Source organism: Cyrtonyx montezumae, unplaced genomic scaffold (assembly GCF_038088225.1).
Source record: "Cyrtonyx montezumae isolate F1298 unplaced genomic scaffold, pur_monq_1.0 scaffold_3, whole genome shotgun sequence".
NCBI lineage: Eukaryota > Metazoa > Chordata > Aves > Galliformes > Odontophoridae > Cyrtonyx > Cyrtonyx montezumae.
In genome coordinates this window covers 155,119,725-155,138,097 of record NW_027072034.1, presented here as the reverse complement: position 1 = coordinate 155,138,097, position 18,373 = coordinate 155,119,725, and the positions used below count along the sequence as shown (strand labels likewise).

Below are 18,373 nucleotides of genomic sequence, written 5' to 3'. Positions count from 1 at the left end.
CATGTGTCTGTTTTCATTTGTATGATTAGATTCTTGGAATCCATCTCCATGATAAATTGATGATTTCCATTAGATACATCTCTCTGGACTAAATCAGCCACCAGTAAGGCAATAATTGAAGAATTATTAAAATAAGCCCAGGGCACATTTGTTTTATGTAGAACATTCTGGAAACTTTCTCTTTTGTGTACTGGGGTCCTACTTTATTTTCCAGTAAATGCTTTCCCGACAGGAGTAGATTCAGAAGACAGTAAATTCAGTGACTGCACAAGATAAAAACTATAAATTTGTGGCTGTGATATCTGGTTCAAGTCTACAGTACTGAGCAGACAGAATGGATGGCAGATGGAAGCAGGCACAGGATGTGGGCAGGTTCATAGAATCATTAAGGTTGGAAAGACTACTAAGATCATCTAGTCCAACCATCAACCCATGCCTACGACTGCTCTACACCATGTCACTCAGTGCCACATCCACACTTTTCTTGAAAACCTCCAGAGATGGTGCTTCCACCACATCTCCGGGCAGCCTGTTCCAATAATCGTCCTTTCTTCTCCATGGCCAGCTGTTTTCCCTCGGTGGTTCCCCAGCACTTTGGAGGCCATCCTTTCTACTTGTTGGCCAGTTTTGCCCAAGGCTTTTTTAGCCATTGATGGCACTTCTTTCCTCCCACATCCTGTGGGAGACACCATGGTTGGAGTCTCCTTAAGGAGCTAATACCAGGGTAACTGATGACCATAAATAGCTCCTTGGTGGCACACATGACCAACTTGAGGGTTTGTTTTTGTCAGGGTGGGATGTTTTTTTTTTTAATATATCAAGGAATAAGAACCAGATGCCTACTTTTTTCTTTGAGAAAACATCTTTGTGCATCTGCATCATATATCTTTTCTTAAAGCTTTGAGAGAATATCTGAGCTACCTACCCACCAACCAAATCACAATAAATCAACATGTCCTCCTGGCCCCTACTATGCTTTATCAGTGCAAAGGTTGTAGCTTGGAAATTCATTGTTTTAGTGGGAGAAGGCATCTGTCAAGCTGCAAGTAAACATGGAGCTTAAGGATTCGGTTTGGAATCTCACTCAAAATTGGAAAAAAATCATTATCTAGTCTTGAAGATTGGGATATTAAATCGGACAGCAGTGAGATAAACATCATGAGGTGTAAGGACTGAACAAATGATGTTCAGAATAGAGTTGTAATTGGAGACACATATATATTATTTAGGTTATACTCAGTGCAGCACTGAAACACAGATACTTAGTACTGCTCTGTATCCTGTCCAGGAATGGCCAAAGCATTGGATGTAAGTGAAATGCAGATGTAAGTGAAAATACTCAACATGGTATCATAAACTTCCAAATGGAGGACCAGAACGAAATACCACTCTATATACACTCTGCTTCTCAGCAGCACTTTGCAGAGGCTGTGAAAGCAGGTGTTAACTATCATGTTTGGACGGAAATATCAGGGAGGAGTAGGAAAATCTAAAAAGAGTAAGGTTGCTTTAATATGTCTAGAGAGCCTATAGTCCATGTTGAAAGAGATCCAATGATAGCCCATCAGAAATTATCACTGGAAAGAAACTTAATGTAATTAGTCAGTGTCTGTAATTAACTGCTGGATAAGGCAGACAAGGGATTAATGGTATCTTCCAAGTCATGCCTGGATACTCTGCTAAATGATAGTCTTTTGTTCAGCCAGGAGCTATGGATCTAAGGCAAAAATTGTACTGTCTTTGTTTTGTCTGAGTTCAGATTGGATTATCATAATGGCTTTAAAATCTATGAATCTGTCATATTTGATTTTAAATGAGTGAATCAAGACTCCCTTAATGTAGGTATGCACATTCAGGCCAAAGTTGACTGAATAATTCAATAATTAATTTGATGAGCACAACCATAAGAAGATGCTTTATTGGGTCATACCAAAGATTTATCTCTTCCAGAATTACTTAAGTCTGCCACCTGCTAATTTCACCACATCTGCCATTTCTCATGTCGTGTGAAATAATTCCTTATATTTCTCTTTTTCATCTTCCATTCCTTTAATTATCTGGTAGAGCTCTATCCTTTTTTCTCTGTCATTTGTTTGTGACTTTTTCCTATCATTTCGCAGAGGTGTAGGCTGGCCTCATGTTAATTCTTCTCTCTGTTTTCCTAGTTTGACTATAGTTTACCTTGATGAGATGACCAAATCATCTTTAAGTCTTATTTTTCCTGGAGATCATCAAGGTGATGTTTGTGCAAATGGACACAGAGATGGATGTTTCTGTTTGTCACGTCCTAGAGTGTGAACCTAGCAGCATCACACCTTAGAAATTTCTCCTTTGAATTGGTTGAAGGAGCCAAGGGTGATAGCTCACTTACAGGTGTTTATTCTGTAGACTTGCAACACTGAGTGAGATTAAATTTGTCAAAGCACTGAATGTGTGAGTGTTACAAGGAGAAATTATTTTCTTCTTTATGCTGAGTTTTTTTCCCAAACCTCCTACTTGCTTTCTTGTGCTCACGGAGCATTTCAAGGAACTCTATCATTTCTTTCCTGATTTTTATTATTGTATATCTTAAAGTTGTGTGTGTACAATGGAATGGAGCTTTCCTTGCATTACCTTCAGATATTTACAGATTAACATTACATTATAACCAACTAGAATTTTGTGGTTTTCTTTATTGATTCAACATGCAAGTTTCTTCACACTTCCTCAGAAGCTGAAGAGTACATTAATAACTTTTTAATGTATATAAATATATTTTTAACATTTTGATAAAATAATACCTATATAATTTTGTATTATGCTGCTTATTTTGGTTTAATGTATAGCTTCCTGTGGATTGTTTCCATTCACTGCTTAGAAAGTTAATTTTTGCAACAACACATTTTGACTGGTTGATTGCATTTCTTTGTTTCAAATTAGATTTTCCTCTGTTGTGCTCGTCTAGAACAGTGGGACAACTCAGAGTCTGTATGTATCCAATAGAAAAACTAGACAAAAACAGAATTTATGTGAGATACAGGTGATAGAAGGGGCTTCAGAGTTCTTTCTGCATTGAGACAAGTATCAGTCAGTGTTATTTTAACATCATCTCTTTCCACAAATGAAGTGTGCCTGCAAACTTACTTGTGAGGAAGAAAATTTCTGTGTGTTATTCACAAAAAAATCTGGACAGCTTAAGCACTGGCTGACAGTAGCTTTAGTATATTTTCTGTGGTCTTCTGTGGTATTTAGAGCAATTCTTCCTAATGCATTCATCTTATATTTCGTAATTGTTTACTGTACATTGCATAATTTATGGCATCCATTTTCAGTTAGACTGGTTCTCATTTTTAGGTCTGTTCCTCCTAGTTAATACTGGCAGGACATTGAGGTTGGTTTCCACTGGAAAACAAGTCAAAAAGAAAACAAACCCAACCTATTAGTGCTGAAACCTGACCTACTTTTAAATTGCTGTCAGGTGAGGAATATCCTCCAGAATTTTACCATCCATTTATTTTATGGAGAGCTTGAGGAACATGACGGCAGTTAGGAAATACATTGTTCCAGACACTGGAAAACATATCTTGTGTGGTTTTTTTGCAGAGCTCTACTCTTCTGTTTTCCAGAAGCAGAATTTAGAAAAATCCAGAAGTTAGAAAGACTGAGGCAACAAAATCGCATACATGTAAATATATGTATACAATGAGCATGGTGATTGTGCTTGGGCTGATTTACTGACATCCTACATAAGGAAATATATAAAGCAAGGAGTAATTCAACACTGAATTTTTGGTTGATTTAATGAATTCTGTGCATATTCTAATGACATGTCTTTAAATGCTGTTGTTTTTTTTTTATCAGTGAAACTCATGGTGCATCCATTGTTCATAAGGATTCATAGAATAATACAATCATAGAATGGCTTGGGATAGAAGGGACCTCAAAGATCATCTAGTTCCAACCCCCCTGATGTATGACATCTAAGCACTGACTGATACAAAAGCCAAGTTATGAAGTGACTTCAACAACCAATGGACATATCCATAGGCCTTTTCTTAAATGGCAAGGAGCACACTCCAGAGTAATCAAACTGTTAACACTGCCTCATCTTCTGCCCTTCATAGAGGTTGCAGACCTCAGAGGAATGGTATCAGTACACAAGTTTGCTACAGTTACTTAGGATTATATAATACAGGGTTTTATCAATGCAGGTTGCTTTACTACAGATACGTGGTTCCTAAACAGCAATAGCTGACATTCGGAGGACTGCCCTAATCTGTTGTTCAGTAAGATACCTTGTTCAGTAAAATTGAAAAGGAGGCTCAGAGGAGACCTTATCACACTCTACCACTTCCTGAAGGGGGGTTGTGGTGAGGAGGGGGTCGGCCTCTTCTTCCAGATAACTAACGACAGGACGAGAGGGAATGGCTATCAGTTGCGCTGGGGAAGATTTAGATTAGATTTGAGGAAAAATATTTTCTCTGAAAGAGTAGTCAGGCACTGGAATGGCCTGCCTAGGGAGGTGGTTGAGGCACCATCCCTAGCGCTGTTCAAGAAGCATTTAGATGAGGTGCTAAGGGATTTGATTTAGTAGTTTAGTGGGTAGGGATGGTGATAGAAGGATGGTTGGACTAGATGATCTTGTAGGTCTTTTCCAACCTAATGACCTAATGTATCTATGAATCTAAGATTTAATCTCTAGAATCTTAAAACCTGAGGTCCTTTGTCATTTGCTAACTCTTAGTGCTGTTCCACTTGTTATCACTGGTGGAGCTGGGGAAATTTTGAATTCAGTGTTGAGTACTTAGCTGCAGAATAAAATTTTGAATTACAGAAGATAGCAATGACCTCAAAAAATCATGGATTTAAAAAGAGCTCCAAAGTAGGGATTCAGTGAAGGAAAATCTTGTCTCCAAAGATTTTAACTGCCAAACAATGCTACATCCCTAAGCAAATCTCAGCTGAGGTTTCCAGGGACTTACAGTCTTGCCCCAGTGGAAACGGAAATTTGTTCTCCAAAGTACAACGTTACTACAGCTGCTCAGCGTCATGTAGCACTTTTTATGTGGGGAAAAAAAATGAATTATTTTGAACAGTTTGATTCTGAAAGCTCACAAATCACTTCTACCCAAAGTTTTCTGCAAAAGAATCTCTGCCACTGCCTCCCACCAGTGTTCCCAGGTGACTGCTGGTTGGCACTGTTGAAGACAATAGTGTGCAGGGTCATACCCAGAACAGTTCAGAGAAGATATATGTGTACATGTTGGTACAGGCACTGTCTCTGGTGTAGCCACCTCTGTGGAAGTGATGAAGAGCTGAAGCCATCTGCCCTCCAGAATAAATTCCATTGTAATGTTGTTTGGAACAGTGCTGTCAAAAGAAAGCATGCCAACACTTATCCATTCCTTTCTACCATGTGCATGCAATAGTATTCAAGAAAAAATAAGCCAAAACTAATCCTATATCCTTTCTTTGGTGGCCTTGGAGCATGTATTTATGTTACCATTAGATTTTAAGGGGAATGATTCAAAGCTACAATAAGAAGGAGAAGTCCTTGCATCAGTCAAGCTGAACATTTTATGATGTGCTGCAAATGTGAAGGCTGGTGCAGTTTTCTGAGTTATATACTGAATAATGCAAGTTTCTGCAGGACAGAGTATTTCTTTAGCAATATATGCCCTTGCCTGATTAACACCACAGGATATGGCCACTAGGAGAATTTTAATTACATAATTACATTTGCAAGAGGTCAGGTTGAATAGCCATAAGGTTCCTTCCTGGGTCTAAACTCTATTAAACTGTTTACTCATTTTCTTTTTATGCATTACATCGTTTGAACAATGAGATGAGGGCAGCCAACTTCTCTCTCCTTTCAGATGGTGAAATAGAAAGGTTTGCTTTCTGGTTCTCATGCATTTTCACAATGCAGAGGAAGTTCAAAGCCAAACAGAAAACCTCTCCATTAAAAGCAAAATATTTTTTTTAAATGGAAATATTTGTATAAATAAGAATTCCTTCATTAAAGAAAACTAATAGTCAGAGGCAGAACTTCCTAGAAACATTCCCTTCGGTCTTTCTTATCTCACCTCACACTCCCAGTTTCATGCCTAGGAGCTGAGGTATGTGCTTTTCCTGACTTATATTGTAAGAAGCTGTGAATGTTTTAACTTCTGACCAGTAAGCTATTCACTGTTGTTGGATAATGCTCATATTTTACTTATTTTTTTTTAAATATTGACCTCAGATCCCTCTTGCTCCGAATTTCAGAGACCATCCTTCTTACATTCACATCCCTGATCTGTATTTATAAACTATGCTGGTGAGTCCCTAGGAGTATCTCTGTCTTTCTGCACAGGTTCTTCTAGCCCAGCCTAATGGTGCTTTGATGACTTGTACACCAAAGTCTAGATCATGGCTTCCACTTCGTGTGCTCTGGGAGGGAACCACCTGGAAACTCTGTATAGCTTTGGTGGGAATTTTATTTATTCATTGATTTATTTTTTTTTAAATCTTCTACTGAGAAGTTGCCCAGGGAAGTGGTGGAGTCACAGTCCCTGGAAGTTTTCAGAAAAAGAGTAAATGTAGTACTGAAGGACATGGTTAGTGGACATGGTGGTGATCAGTTGACAGTTGGACTAGATGATCTTAGTTGTCTTTACCAGCCTTAATGATTCGATGACTCTGAGTTCATCAGTAAAATGTCTGATAAAAAGCAATTACACTTTCAAGCAGTAATCAATCCAGAGCAACTCCTGCACTCCAAAAGAGGTGGAAAAGAAAAAATACCAATGTTTTGCCAAATGGAAAAGAAGTGGAAGCAATATTTCCAATGGTGTTATTTTCCTAGCTCCTAAAAAAAATAGAAGGTTCCTATGCTTAATGACAGTGGAGGATGCAGGGTTGCATGAATGAGGAGAGTTATCTGTATGACATCAGCATGAAAGAAAAGTTAACATGAATACTATCAATATGTGACTGATATATTTTTAATTCCACCATTTGTTTGTTATTTCATTACTGCGTTTGCTTATCTGAAGGTTAACATGTGCAATGTTGTCCACATAGCCTCAAAGAAGGAGAGGTCAGGCACATACCTGGCAAAGTGACCCAAGGAGCGTGGATGCTTTGTCTGCTGGCAAAAACACCAGAAATCCATACTGTTTGATTCTTGGCTTACATTTATGAGTTTGGGAGCCTTAAATTATGAGGATTTGCTTGATGTTTTATCTTTCGTTAAAGAGTTTCTCTGAAACTTTGCATGTTCAGCTTTCCTGGTAACACTGCAAAGCAATTGGTTGCTTCACAAAAAGACTGATCACATCATTCCTCCTTACCTGCAGCACTAGTTGTTTTCTTTTTGTTTGTCAGTTTGGTTCTTTCATGATGAATTTGGTGGTGAAATGGATTAATGTAAATTGAAGGCGAATTACTAATGCTGAAATGTCTCCTTAACTCTCCCTTGGTTACAGATGTAAATTAGAAATTGCAGAAATTCAGAAATTGCCTTGTGACACAGACGGCCACCAACCTTTGAAGAGAGCCTTAATAATTATTAGGACTTCATTAGAATGACCTCTTCTTCCTTTTTAATGGGGACTGTGGCATCTTATGGGATTCGCATACTGTGTTCAGCCAACAGTGCCCTCACAACCCAAATAACCAGATACCTCCTTTGAGTGTACAAAACCACTTGCATTCATAAAGTTGCTTAAATCCAGTCCTAACCTGAGATGTTCAGTGTGATAGTCTGTGCTGGTGATTTCAGCTGACATTTAAATGCCAAACAGGGAATAAACAAGAGACAGAATCCTCAAATGCAGACAGAACGACAAACACGCAAAAAAAGACAGGAAATGTAACAACAGATACTGGGTCTGTTTTTAACAGCTGTCTCTGTTCTCTCATTCACCTTCATTAAGTCTATGCAGACTTTCTGTAGCTAATCCCATACCAGAGAACCCCAAGAGTCTGTTGTAGACTCCAGCACCAGGCTGGGATCCCTAAAAGGTTTGCATCATCTGCACAGACCTGAGGTCTTCTTATTGAAACCCTATGTCCAAAAGATTTGATCTCAGGAAACACTGAAATGGGTAAATACTGTCATAGGGTGGTGATGGTGGGTGAGTTGTACTTGATGATCCTAAAGGTCTTTTCCAACCATTACGATTCTATGATTCTGTGAACCAGAGTGGCATTTATGTCTGCCATTGGAATTACAAGCACCGTCTCTAATGTGACCAAGCTGTGTCCTACTGACAGTCATCAGATCTTTGGATTTTGATGTCAGTGTATCTTCCTTAGCAGGTTAGGGCTTGTGGAACATTACTATATGTCCTGATTGTTTCATTGAGGCAACTCTGAGGGTTTCTGTCTTTAGTTCCTGCAGTTACAGAATTGAACTATTTTTACTTCTGACCTCCTTCATGCTGACAGCCTGTGATGTGTGCTAAAGTCCAGTAGAAATATTATTTCCATTTTCTCATTGGAGGAAAGAGCTTCAGGTGAAAGTTGTAGTAGATGTGAAAAGTACTGATATTTATAGTTAATCTTTCAAAATAGTTTTCTGTACTCCTGGAGCCAATAAGGGAAGATGCTCAGGGTGCCCATATGGGATGTGGTAACCCAGCTTATCTCCTTCATTTGTCTTTCCTCATGCCCCTTGGTGAACCGTGGGAGAGTTACTGCATGGTGGACAAGCAGAAACCAGGGGAGCAACACACACTGGCAGTCCCAGTAGTTGCCTGTACAGAAGATACAAGTAAATGCGAGTGTGAGTCCCTCAACTCACTGTGTGTGCCTGGGGTGCTGTTAAAGCTCTGAATAAGCAAGCTCACCAACGGTTCACCGAGTCATCATAAATACCACAGACTGGGTTATGTTCTGGTTTGCAGTGTGTCGTTTAAGAGGTTGAGAATATTTTCCGCATGTTTAAAGGAAATTATAAACAGATTGAGCCTGGGTACAGTAGATCCACTGAACTAACTTTTACTAAGAAAAGCTTTTGATTAAAGAATGAGCCATAAGGGGAAGGGAGAGGGGGCTGGTCTGGGAATTTGGTCATTTTAATGGAAAAATGTGTTCAGAAACACACTCTCTGAACATGGAGAGGGTCTTTGAGTGGGAAAGCACCTGATGTAAATCAATATCTACTAAAGCAGTCCTTTCAGATACAACCAAAGCAACTCTATGAAACTGCAAGGCAGCAAGCATGGCATTTTCGTTGGGATATGTGCTGTGTTCAGTCATATTAATTACTGCGTAGGCTCAATTTTCAATACAGTCAATCCATGGGAAACAAAAGAGCTGTGGGGGAAATATAAAAAGACTGCCAGTAATAAGAGCCAGATTCAATAACACTATTTGCCTTCTCTGAATGGTGAGATGGAGATTGTGATTGTTCTCTTGTGGCAAGGCCTGTCACGTTACTATGGGCATGCTAAGAGGGGCTTGGAGCAACATCCTGTGCATCTATATAGGTATATGCATACCTATATACACATGGTACAACTCCTTTTGTGAGAAACCCAGGGAGGTGGTGGAGTCACCTTCCCTGCAGGTGTTTAGGAAAAGGGTAAATATGGCAATGAGGGACATGGTATAGAGGGCATGGGTTGATGGTTGGACTAGATGATCTCAGTGGTTTTTCCAACCTTAATGACTCTATGAACCTGGATAATAAAGGTTTATAATTCATGGTTTCCCATGTGAAGTTCAGAGTGTGCTCTCAGAGCAGTCTGTTGTGTGATAGCACTTGGGGCATTCTCCACTTGCAGTGTCTCTTTCCCTGCACTGCTGAGACTCATGGGCACTCAAATTTGGTATGATAGTAGGGCTTTCCTAGCCCCACTGTCAGCCTGGCATGGCTACACTGGCGCTTATCTGCGAGCCCCACTGAAAATGCCGTGGATGTCCTGGGAGAACTTCAGGTTGTTGGGAACTTCACCTTTACAGCAGGACTTCAGTTTAATGTCAGTATTTCAGCAGACTATTTGGTTTGTTTGCCTAGTACTTAATAGGGGGATTATCTGTTGTTAATTGTTGTAAGGGTTTTTTTTCCAGATTGTTTTTCAATTTTGAAGTTGAACTTGGTCATTTTCTCCTCCATTCAGGTTCCAAACTTCTCTAGGAAGTGACTTCATGGCATTATTCAAGCAGATTATTGCCTGGAGTGCCTGTGGCTGAATAACCTAGTGTTTGTATAATGACAAACTCCTAGTCCATATGTATTTAATGACTGTAATCATTTATTACTTCCCTTTATTGGGTTTGTTTTTAAAGAAAGTTTTACAGCGCTATTTATGATATGCTAAGTGGTGCAACTTGCTGAAAAAACATATCACATTCATTTTATTTTTAATAGGTTTTGCTTGTTAAAATGGAAATCTTTTATTTACCCTCGTAGGGCAGGTTTTCTTTTTCTTTTTTTTCTGACAGTTTTATTATTTCAATTACTCAGATATTTCTTTCCTCTTTTGTTTCTCCCAGTATTCCTCCAGGGAGTTTTAATGTGTCTATTATTTAAGATTGAGTTCAGAATGTGTTATTTCTAGCAGGGCAGAGGGAAAGCATAATATAGAAGACATTAAATAGTGGGATGTCAAGGTTTTATTTTCTTTCCTCTCTGAGCAGTGGAATCATTTTCCCATCTATGTCATCTGGTGATTAATTGGACTCATAATCTGTGCCCCACCATCAATAACTGCCTGCTATCAGTGCCAGGCAGAGGCTGTACTCAAGTAAGACTCATTTGACTAAAGGATTTGTGGCTGCTGATAAATGAACATACATGTATTGTATAGGTCTTGTAGAGAGATCTTGACAAATTCAAGGGATTGTTAATGGCCAATCACATGAAGTTTAACAAGAGCAAGTGCTGGATGCTGCACCTGGAGCAACCCTGGCTATATGATATGTACAAACTGGGTGATGAGATACTGGAGGGCAGCCCTACAAAAAGGGATCTAGGGCTTCTGGCTGATGGCAAACTGAATCTGAGTCAGCAGTGTGCCCTGGAGGCTAAAGGGCCAGCCATACCTTGGTTTGCAACATGCCCAACACTGCCACTGGGTGAGGGAAGGGACTGCCCCACTCTGACAGCAGTGGGCACGGAGCAGGCTGCCCAGGCAGTGGGCTCAGCCTCAAACTGCCAGAGCTCTGGAAGCATTTGCACAGTGCTCTCAAGATGTAGGGTTTGGATCTTGGGTTGTGCTCTGTGTAGCCAGGAGTTGGACTCAATGATTTCTGTGTGACCCTTCCTACTCAGGATATTCTATCAGCCTATGATTCTATGTATGGGTAACTGCTAATTTACTAATGCTCTGTAGATACTGGCAGTGACTACAGCATACATTTTACACATCTATGGGTAGAGGGCCATTCCTCCATGACAAAAACTGGGCCATGTTCTGCAATTCAAAATGTGACTTCCAAAAGCTCATACTAGAAGGGAGCTTCACAAACTTCAGTGTGCACCAGCAGAAAGGGACAAGGTGAACTCACCAGTACTGCTTGTTCATCTATGCTAGTTGAATTCAAAATGTTGTCACAGCTTGGAAAACAGTGTACATAGAATCATAGAATGGTTTGGGCTGGAAGAGACCTTTAAGATCATCTAGTTCCAACCTCCAATGTGTCTACTCACCCTGACTCTTAACTGAGGTGGAAAATTATGGTTTCCTTCTGCAAGTTCTGTTGTGTTTTTGGCTACTCTCTGGTAGAGGATTGTTTATTTTCTTTTATAGCATGGTCGTTTCTGGTTTAGTCCTCTCCTTTCCCCACTCCTCATCTTCTTTCCCCTCCCTTTCTTTCCCCTCCTCTCCTCTATCCTCATCTTCCTTCCTCTCCCTTGCCTTTCCCTTTCCTCCCTTATTCTCTTCTCTCCTTTCTTCCCTTTGCTGCTCCAGATTGCTCTAAGACAGATACCTGCCCTTGGATTTTGGTGAAACAATCAAATGCTTGTTGGGACAGTGGGAGAGCCCCCCAGAGCTCCAGATGTATTTGGACTGTCTGTGGATACTGCATGTCCATGACCATTCTTTAGAGAGGAATAAGACATGTTAAAAGGCATGTCCTCATGCTTCTACATGCTGTTATGTTTTCTAGGGTGTCTGGGGGAGAGCTTTTTGACCGTATTGTTGAGAAAGGGTTCTACACTGAGAAAGATGCCAGCACCCTGATCCGACAGGTCCTGGATGCTGTCTACTACCTGCACCGAATGGGCATTGTCCACAGGGACCTCAAGGTATGACCACAACTTGACCTAGTCTTCCAATCGATGTTAATGAAGGTTGTGTAATTGTCTAATGCATTTAAGACCAGCCTCCCCTGGGGATGGAGGTTTCTGTAAGAATTTACTATAAGAGGGCTACACATCCTTCCATTATAATTGATTTTAATAAGAGCTCTTGCAATCAATGCTTAGAGTCAACAGATATTTTGCATGTATGATTTTGGGAAAGAGTCATTCATTAAAATCTGGAACATCACATAAAGACAAAAAGCTCATCTCATCTGGGGTGTAAGTGCTTACTATTGCACGCTATCTTGCCAGTTTGCTGTGCTGTATTTATTCTTACTTTAAAATTATTAATAAAAATAAATTGTGTGAGAGGATTGAATGATTTCCCATCATGATATTTAATCCAGTGTTTCTAGAGACCTTTTTCAAATCAAGAATTCTTCTAAGGATCATTGTGTGCCAATGTCATTTTAAGATAGTCATCCTTTCAACTATACCATGTTATTATATCAGAAGCCCTCAGCTTTTCTGATTAAGCAACAAATACAAAAAAAGAACAACACACTGCCACAACAATTACAGTGAAGACAAGCAAGCGTTATTTCTAAATTATTTTCTTTTCATATTTAAAAAAATGTCATTAGGATAAGCAGAAAGGCCTGGATTTCATAATACACAGCTAAACCACTCTGCCCTTAGCCATCTTAAATAATTAATCAGTAGGAGACATTAGAAAAAAAATACAAATGTCAAAAGAAAGCTAAAAATTAAACTAAAAAAATGGTGAATAAAGCAACACTTTTGGTTTAGTTTTTGGAAGAATGCTAGAAACAGGAATTGCTTCAGGTGTTGATGCTGTAGCATTGAGTTGTCCTCATGCAATGATACTGGAATTTGGCAAAATAGGTCAAATTATATAAAGACTGAACGAACATCAGAGGAGTCATGAGCCACAAAGATGTATATATATAGATATAGATATATAATTTTGAATGCAATTTTAACTATATTGCATTATTTATTCTCAGTGTTAATCTTTTTGCTGTGTGGGGGCTGTTCCCATGGAATTGTATGCTTTTCCACACCTTACTGCTACAAGGGATTTGTCTTAGTCCTGGACTCCTCTGCCATAAATGAATGCTAAATGACATTCACTTTGAATGACATAACAGAAGGTAGAAATATATAAAAAATATGTTGAGTTGAGACATTTTAAAGTGAAATCTCAAATCTACTGGATGAAAATATGCACTGATATTTACAATCATTTATTTCCTCTTTGTCGTTGTGATGTCTAGTCCTAGAAGTCCCAAATAATATTTTGATTTTTGTTTCACAAGGAGACACTGGTTAGTCTTCTGTCTCCTATAGTCTTCATGTTCTGCCTACACTTCCCATTCATTTCCTGCTCCTACTCTGATCACATAAAATATTCTCTTATTATCAGAGTTCCAAAGCGCTTCAGTATGGAAGTGTTCTTTATTCTTATGATGACTAGTTCTCTCCCAAATTCTATTTGTTGGAAATTACTTTGGACATCTTTTTTTCCAAGAGAGACTTTGGTGGAAGGTCCCATTCTTTTTAATTGAGATACTCCTCTGTGTGAACTCTTAATATTCCTATCTATCTTTTAAAGGAATGCTGTAACTCTTGGAACTAAACAGTGTTTTTTTCATATTTTAAAACAAATCGGTTTTATTAAGATAGTTCCCGTAGTAAAACATGGCATATTATAATTGGAAAGTAGATTAATCTACAAATTGCTTTGGGAGTTTATATAAGGATATGGTGAATTTAGATCAAACAAAAATTCTTCTTCAGCAGCATTTTGGGATGAAGACTAGCTCTTTTTCTTTCTTTTTATTTGCAAGTGTTTTTCAGTAGCTTATCTGTTGTTAAAATGACTCATAAAATACGGTATATGAGGAACACCTGCTGTGAAGTATCTGTTAGCACAAACACACCATGAAGGCTAAAATAGGAATGTAATAAGGCTTTTTGTGGTTTCAAACTGTCAAGATAAGTGCAAGTTTCAAATTGTAATCCCCTAAATGAAACTCCGGGAAAGAATTCACTCTGAAAAAATACAACTCTTGAAATATCTGTAACAGTTATTTATTGCAATTATGTGTTATTCAGATTCCAAAATAGTACTTGCTGTAGTTAGGAAAAGCAGATCTGTACTCCAAGTCTCTGGTATCAATAACTCAGCAGAAACTAACAAGAGATGGCAGCAGATGAAATCCAGTGAAGTCCAGGATTGGCAATAGGAGTGAAAGGATGGAGCAGCTCTGCTTGGTACAGAGCTATCTTGTTAATATTTCTTGAATTAACCAGCTCTTTTTATAAAAAGTGGATTTGCTTTAATTAAGTTTTAAGCAGGTTTAAGTTTTAAATGGGTGGATTTCTTGGTCTTGCTAAACACGAGTAAATTAGGGATCTGAGATGAATCAGTAGGAATAGCTAGAAAATAGTTGTCTTTCTCTTAATTCCAACTCTACCAAACCTGCAGCTGATCACCATCACTAGAGACTGATTTCCGGTTTAGTTCTGCAGTCTGGAATGGCTGCCAGCATTTTGAAATAGATCGCTGGACCTCGTCCTCATCAGTGAGGAGGGGTTGGTGAGTAACATGAAGCTCAAGGGCAGCCTTGGCTGCAGTGACCACAAAATTATGGAGTTCAAGATCCTTACAGTGTCAAAGAAGGTGTGCATCAAGGTTGGTACTCTGGACTTCAGGAGAATAGACTTCTAACTCTTCAGGGAACTGCTTGGCAGAGTGACATGGGAGAAAGCCCTGGAGGGAAGAGGGGCCCAAGAAAGCTGGTCAGTATTCAAGGACAATCTCCTCCAAGCCCATAAGCAGTGCATCCTGAGAAAAAGGAAGGCAGGAAAGAATGCTGGGAGGCCTCTCCGTGGATCAACAAAGAGCTCCTGGACTTACTTAAGCACAGAAGGAAAGTCTATAGGGAGTGGAAGCAGGAACAGGTTACCTGAGAGAACTACAGAGAAGTTGTCCAAGCAGCCAGGGATCAGGGTAGGAAAGCTAAAGTTCAGAATTAAATCTAGGCAGGGACATAAGAGGGAACAAGAAATTCTACGGGTATATCAGTGATAAAAGGAAGGCCAAGGAAGATGTGAGTCCACTCAGGAACAAAACTGGAGACCTGGTCATGAAGGATATAAGAAAGCTGAAGTGCTCAATGACTTCTTTGCCTCAGTTTTCACCAGCAAGGACTCTAGCCACACTGCCCAAGCTGCAGAAAGTGAAGGTAAGAACTGGGAGATGGAAGATCTGCCCACTGTATGTGATGATTAGGTTTGAGACCACCTAAAGAATGTGAAGGTGCATAAGTCCAGAGACCCAACCATGCATGAGTTCTAAGGGCAGATGAAATTGCCAAGCCGCTATCCATCATATTTGAAAAGTTGTGGCAGTCTGGTGAAGTTCCTACTGACTAGAAAAGAGGAAATATAACCCCCATTTTCAAGAAGGGAAAAAAAGAAGAGGCAGGGAACTACTGGACAGTCAGTCTCAACTCTGTGCCTGGCAAGATCATAGAGCAGATCCTCCTGAAGACCCTACTAAGGCAAATGAAAAATAAAGATGAGGTAATTGGTGGTAACCAACATGGCTTCACCAAGGGCAAGTCGTGTTTTACAAACTTGGTGGCCTTTTATGATAGTTACGGTGTCAGTGGATAAAAGAAGAGCAACTGATGTCATCTACCTGGACTTGTGCAAAGCATTTGACACTGTCCCACATGACATCCTGGTCACCAAACTGGAGAAAAATGGACCACTCACTGGATAATGTATGGACCACTCACTGGATAAGGAGTGGGCTGGATGGTCGTACTCAGAGAGTTTTGGTCAACAGTTCAGTCTACAAGTGGAAACTGGTGATGAGTGGCATCCCTCAGGGATTGGTTCTGGGACCAGTGTTAGCATGTTTGTAGGTGACAAGGATAGCAGGATCACTTGCACCCTCAGCAAGTTTGCAGATGATATGAAGCTGAGTGGTACAGTTAACATGCTGGAGAGAAGGGATGACATCCATAGGGACTTGGACAGGCATGAGAGGTGTTCATTCCTCATAAAGTTCAACAAGGCCAAGAGTGAGGTCCAGCACCTGGATCAGTCAATCCCAAGCACAGTTACTGATTATATGGAGAATTACTTGAGAGAAACACAAAGGAGAAGGATTTGAGGGTGTTGGTTGATGAAAGATTCAACATGAGCTGGCAATGTGTTGCCGGCAGCCCAGAAGACCAACTGTATCCTGGATTGCATCAAGAGAAGCATGACCAGCAGGTTGAAGGAGATGATTCTGCCATTCTGCTCTTGTGAAACTCCACTTGGGGTATTGCATCTGGTTCTGGGGCCCCCAGCACAAGAAGGATATCAAGCTGTTGGAGTAGGTCCAGAGGAGGGCCGTGAAGATGATCGGTGAGCTGGTGCACTTCCCCTGTGAGGACAGGCTGAGAGAGTTGAGGTTCTTCAGCCTGGAGAAGAGAAGGCTCCAGGGGGACTTTATAGAAGCCTTACAGTACTTGGAGGCCTACAGGAATGCTGAAGAGCTACTTTTTAGAAGGGCATGTAGCGACAGGACAAGGGGAAATGTCTTTGAACTGGAAGAGGGCAGATTTAGACTAGATATTAGGAAAAAATTCTTTATTTTGGGGGTGGTGGGACACTGGAACAGGCTGCCCAGAGAGGTTGTGGATGCCCCCTCCCTGAAAGCATTCAAGGCCAGGCTGAATGGGGCTTTGAGCAACCTGGTCTAGTGGGAGGTGTCCCTGCCTGTAGGATGGGAGTTGGAACTAGATGATCCTAAATGCCACTTCCAACCCAAACCATTCTATGATTCTATGAACGTTATTTTTATTTCAATGAACAGAATTGTTCCTTTTATGCCTCAGACCCAGCTGATTCACAGCTGCAGCTACAACTTTCCCTTAGCTTATAAATCCTTTGTAGTCATCATGTCCATGGTTTAAGCCATTGCTATGTGATTTTATGCTGGAACCAGGCAAACACAAAATACTTCAATATCAACTTGAGGTTGAGTTGGAACCCCGGAGTAGGGTGAAGGTAATGTCGGCTTCCATTGCTTCTTCATCCACCTCTTTCCCTAGAGTAGGAGTTTATGATGCAGAAGAAAGGACAGATGCCAGAGCTGCTGCAGTACAATTGCTTCTTCTTACACATCCAAGCTTGGATGTGTCCCAGGGAATTTAATAATGTTGCACAGTCCCATCTGCTTCTCATCATTTCATTGAAACCCACAGCTGAAGCACATACTGCCTGATAGACAAAATGTGTTGCCTGTGGGTAGGCAATTGTATTAGTTTCTAGGTAAGAAGCCCACACGGGATATCCATCACTCTTATAGATGAAGACCTCATGGTCCAAGTGGTGCAATAGCACCTTATTATTGCTGGGCTGCCAGGATGTTAGGACTAAAATATAAACCCAAATATTATACGTGGGAAGAGGCTCTTCACAGCAGCTAACAAGAGCTTTGCTGTGGGGTATTCACAGCTTAGAGGATTCCATTTAGAAGATTTGCTGAATGACATGTGGGAGGTGGTTGGACATTCCAACCTGCTGACTTTGTGAGAAGTCTCAGGGAGTTGAGGAGCGACTCATGTTTTCTTCCAGCATAAAGAAGTTGCTGTGCTCAGTTCTGCAGCATTATTTCCTAATCAGCTGTAGCTAAAATATCACTGAATAACTCTTTTGATTTTGAAGTCATTTTCTCTCTCAATAACAGTCGATTTCCAATGGAGAAGATATAAAAATTCTCCAGTATCTATTGTTTCCTCCCTCCCTCCCTCCGTCCCTCCTTCTTCCATCCCCTCTTCCATCCCCTCTTTCTTTCCCTCTTTCTTTCCCTCTTTCTTTCCCTCTTTCCCTCTTTCCCTCTTTCTTTCCCTCTTTCCCCCTTTCCCTCTTTCTTTCCCTCTTTCCCTCTTTCTTTCCCTCTTTCCCTCTTTTCCTCTTTCTCATTTTAATTTATACTGTATATCTCCAACTACAGCTGTGTCAAAAAATAAATAAATGATGTTACACTACCTGCATTTACCATATTTACCTGCTTTCAAATGAATCCTTGTTTTATTGTGGAAATAATTGTATATTGGGCACACCTCA

General features: G+C 40.1%; 1 protein-coding gene across 1 annotated transcript in view; it reads left to right on the top strand.

Moving 5' to 3' along the window:
* Positions 1-18,373, top strand: part of CAMK1D (calcium/calmodulin dependent protein kinase ID) — a 219,803-nt gene that overhangs the window by 166,665 nt on the left and 34,765 nt on the right. The window contains exon 4 of the mRNA XM_065743758.1: positions 12,082-12,220. Within this exon, the coding sequence (XP_065599830.1) occupies positions 12,082-12,220 (139 nt within the window). The remainder of the gene's footprint in view (positions 1-12,081; positions 12,221-18,373) is intronic.